This window comes from Eurypyga helias, unplaced genomic scaffold (genome assembly GCF_000690775.1).
Source record: "Eurypyga helias isolate BGI_N326 unplaced genomic scaffold, ASM69077v1 scaffold18356, whole genome shotgun sequence".
In the NCBI taxonomy this organism is placed as follows: Eukaryota; Metazoa; Chordata; class Aves; order Eurypygiformes; family Eurypygidae; genus Eurypyga; species Eurypyga helias.
In genome coordinates, this window is record NW_010258729.1 from 27,855 (window position 1) to 30,079 (window position 2,225).

Here is a 2,225-nt window from a genome sequence, read left to right on the forward strand (position 1 = left end):
TAGCCGGACGAACGGCGCAGAGAGCGAGGTGCACGGCTCTGTGTCGGAAGAGAGCCAAGAAACCACCACGTCCACCATCATCACCACCACCGTCATCACCACGGAGCCCACCCCGGGTAAGCCGCGCTGGGGGCCGGGGAGCTGGGAAGCGGGGTTACGGCAGCTGATGGAGCCCTGCGTGCGGTGCCAGCACTACCTGGGGTCGTGGGGCTGCCTAAAACCTTCTGCACTTCAGCAGTGCCAGCTGCTGGAGCGAGGATTTGGGTGCTGGATTTTAGGGGGAGCACCCGGGCACGGGAGGGAGCTGCGGGGTGAGCCGCTTCCCAGGGGCAATGGCTGATGCATGTTTCCCCCAGTCCTCTGCAGCATGAGCTTCCATGACCCCGAAGGCTACATCGACTCCACGGACTACCCGCCGCTGCCCCTGCACGGCTACCTGGAGTGCACCTACAACGTCACCGTCTACACGGGCTACGGCGTCGAGCTCCAGGTAAGAAGCGCGTCGGTGGGGGGATCACCATGTCCTGGCCCCTGGGCTGCAGCAGCAAACGATGCAGAGCACCCGCAGCCTTAGGCACGGCTGTCCCAGGCACCTGCCCTTGCTAAAAAACCCTTTCCCAGGGAAAAATCTAGATTTTTTTCTTAGTATGTGTGATAAACAAACTGTACGAGGGAACTGGTACATCCTGAACGTCAGCGATGATCAAAGCATTAAAATGCCATGCAATTAATTTAATGAGACATAAGCAAGCGATTTGCAGAAAAGGCTCTCAGCCTACATGGGAAGGAGCGAAGCGGCAGCGCTGTCTCCAGCACAGACAACCTGCAGCTCCCTGCCCCTCTCCCCTGCCTGCTGGGAGGTGTGCAGGCAGCCTGAGGCATCTGGGTGGGCAACCCAAGTCCCCTCTCCAGCCAACACTTGCTTCGGATGGGTTTTGACAAACGGAACCTACACCGAAGCAGGGCCACGTCCCTGACAATCAAAGGATAAAAATCCCAGGGACAAGGAGGTGTTTGTCCGGGGCTGCGTGTCTGTAGGAAGGCGTCTGTCAGTGCTGCGAGCTGGCATGGATGGGAGCGTGGAGCAGCAGGCACGTGGCTGCGGGTGCAGCGCTCCGTGTGCCGGCGCTGTGCAAACCCATCGGAGCAGAGGGGTCTGGCCCAGGCAGATGTGCTTCGTCAGGTCTCCCCAAAATGCCATGTCCCACAGCCTGGTGAGGCTGGGAGTGGGACAGGACCCTTGACACGGCTCAAACACCTCAGTCCACGCTCTGGTACGCAATCTTTTCTTGTTCTTGCATGTTCCCCATGTCACCATTTGCATACAGTTAAAATCCATTAACTTTTAATCTGTGTAAGGCAGAATGTGCATTAAACACAGTAGTAGTTCCAGTGAGCTTGCTCCTGCCATCCCTTTGGCAGACACGAGGGACTGACCTCCAGGGAAGGCAGTCCTGGTGAGGAGGTTGTCCTGGGAGCTGGCAAAGCTGGTGGCAGCGGTGCAGAGGCCAGCACTGACTGGGATGTGTGTGCATCTCAGACACTTTTCCACGGCAGTAACTCTGTCTCCCCAAATCCATAGGGTGCTAAAGACAGGCTGCTCCGCTGTAAATCCGCCTCCATCCGTAACCCATCAGGTGACACCACTCCTGACCTCGCTCCATTGTAAACTGAGATTTTAATGGAGCATAAAATTAGCCTCTCCACCCCCTGAGCTTTGCGTTTCACTTTGCTGATGCTTCTGAGCATTTCTGACAAATTAAATCACAAGAGCGGGTCCGTGCTGGCTGAACAGGGACTCACCTGGAGCTGGCTGAGCTTGCATCCTGCAGCCCGCCTGGCAACAGCCCCAGGGGTGCCCGAGATGCCCTAGCTGGATGGACACTGGTGTGAACTGGAGGAAAATGGGTCCTGGGGCTGCTGGCAGCGGTGCTGAGCCCCCTGAAGCTGCTGCCTGCAGCTGAGTGGGGCATAAAGCCTGCCTGTGCCCTGCCCCAGGGTGGGCAGCAGCTCCGCAGAGATTAGGGAGGAGGGCAGGGGGGTTGCCAGTCCCTGCCCTGACATCACAGCCGCTGGTGCCCATGACGAGGACTGATGTGCTCCCGCATGGCAGCATCGATGATGCCTGGCCTGCTGCTGCAGGCAGTGAGCTCTGCAGAAGGCTTTTTAACCATTTGGGAAGCAGCAGTGACATGATTTATGTCCCAAGGAAGCTAGAAATGGCA

At 58.0% G+C, this 2,225-nt stretch overlaps 1 protein-coding gene across 1 annotated transcript in view; it reads left to right on the forward strand.

Moving 5' to 3' along the window:
• SEZ6L (seizure related 6 homolog (mouse)-like) overlaps window positions 1–2,225 on the forward strand; it is a gene marked incomplete at its 5' end in the record, with an annotated part of 11,003 nt that overhangs the window by 569 nt on the left and 8,209 nt on the right. The window contains 2 exons of the mRNA XM_010154464.1: window positions 21–116; window positions 357–490. Coding sequence (XP_010152766.1) covers window positions 21–116; window positions 357–490 — 230 coding nt within the window. The remainder of the gene's footprint in view (window positions 1–20; window positions 117–356; window positions 491–2,225) is intronic.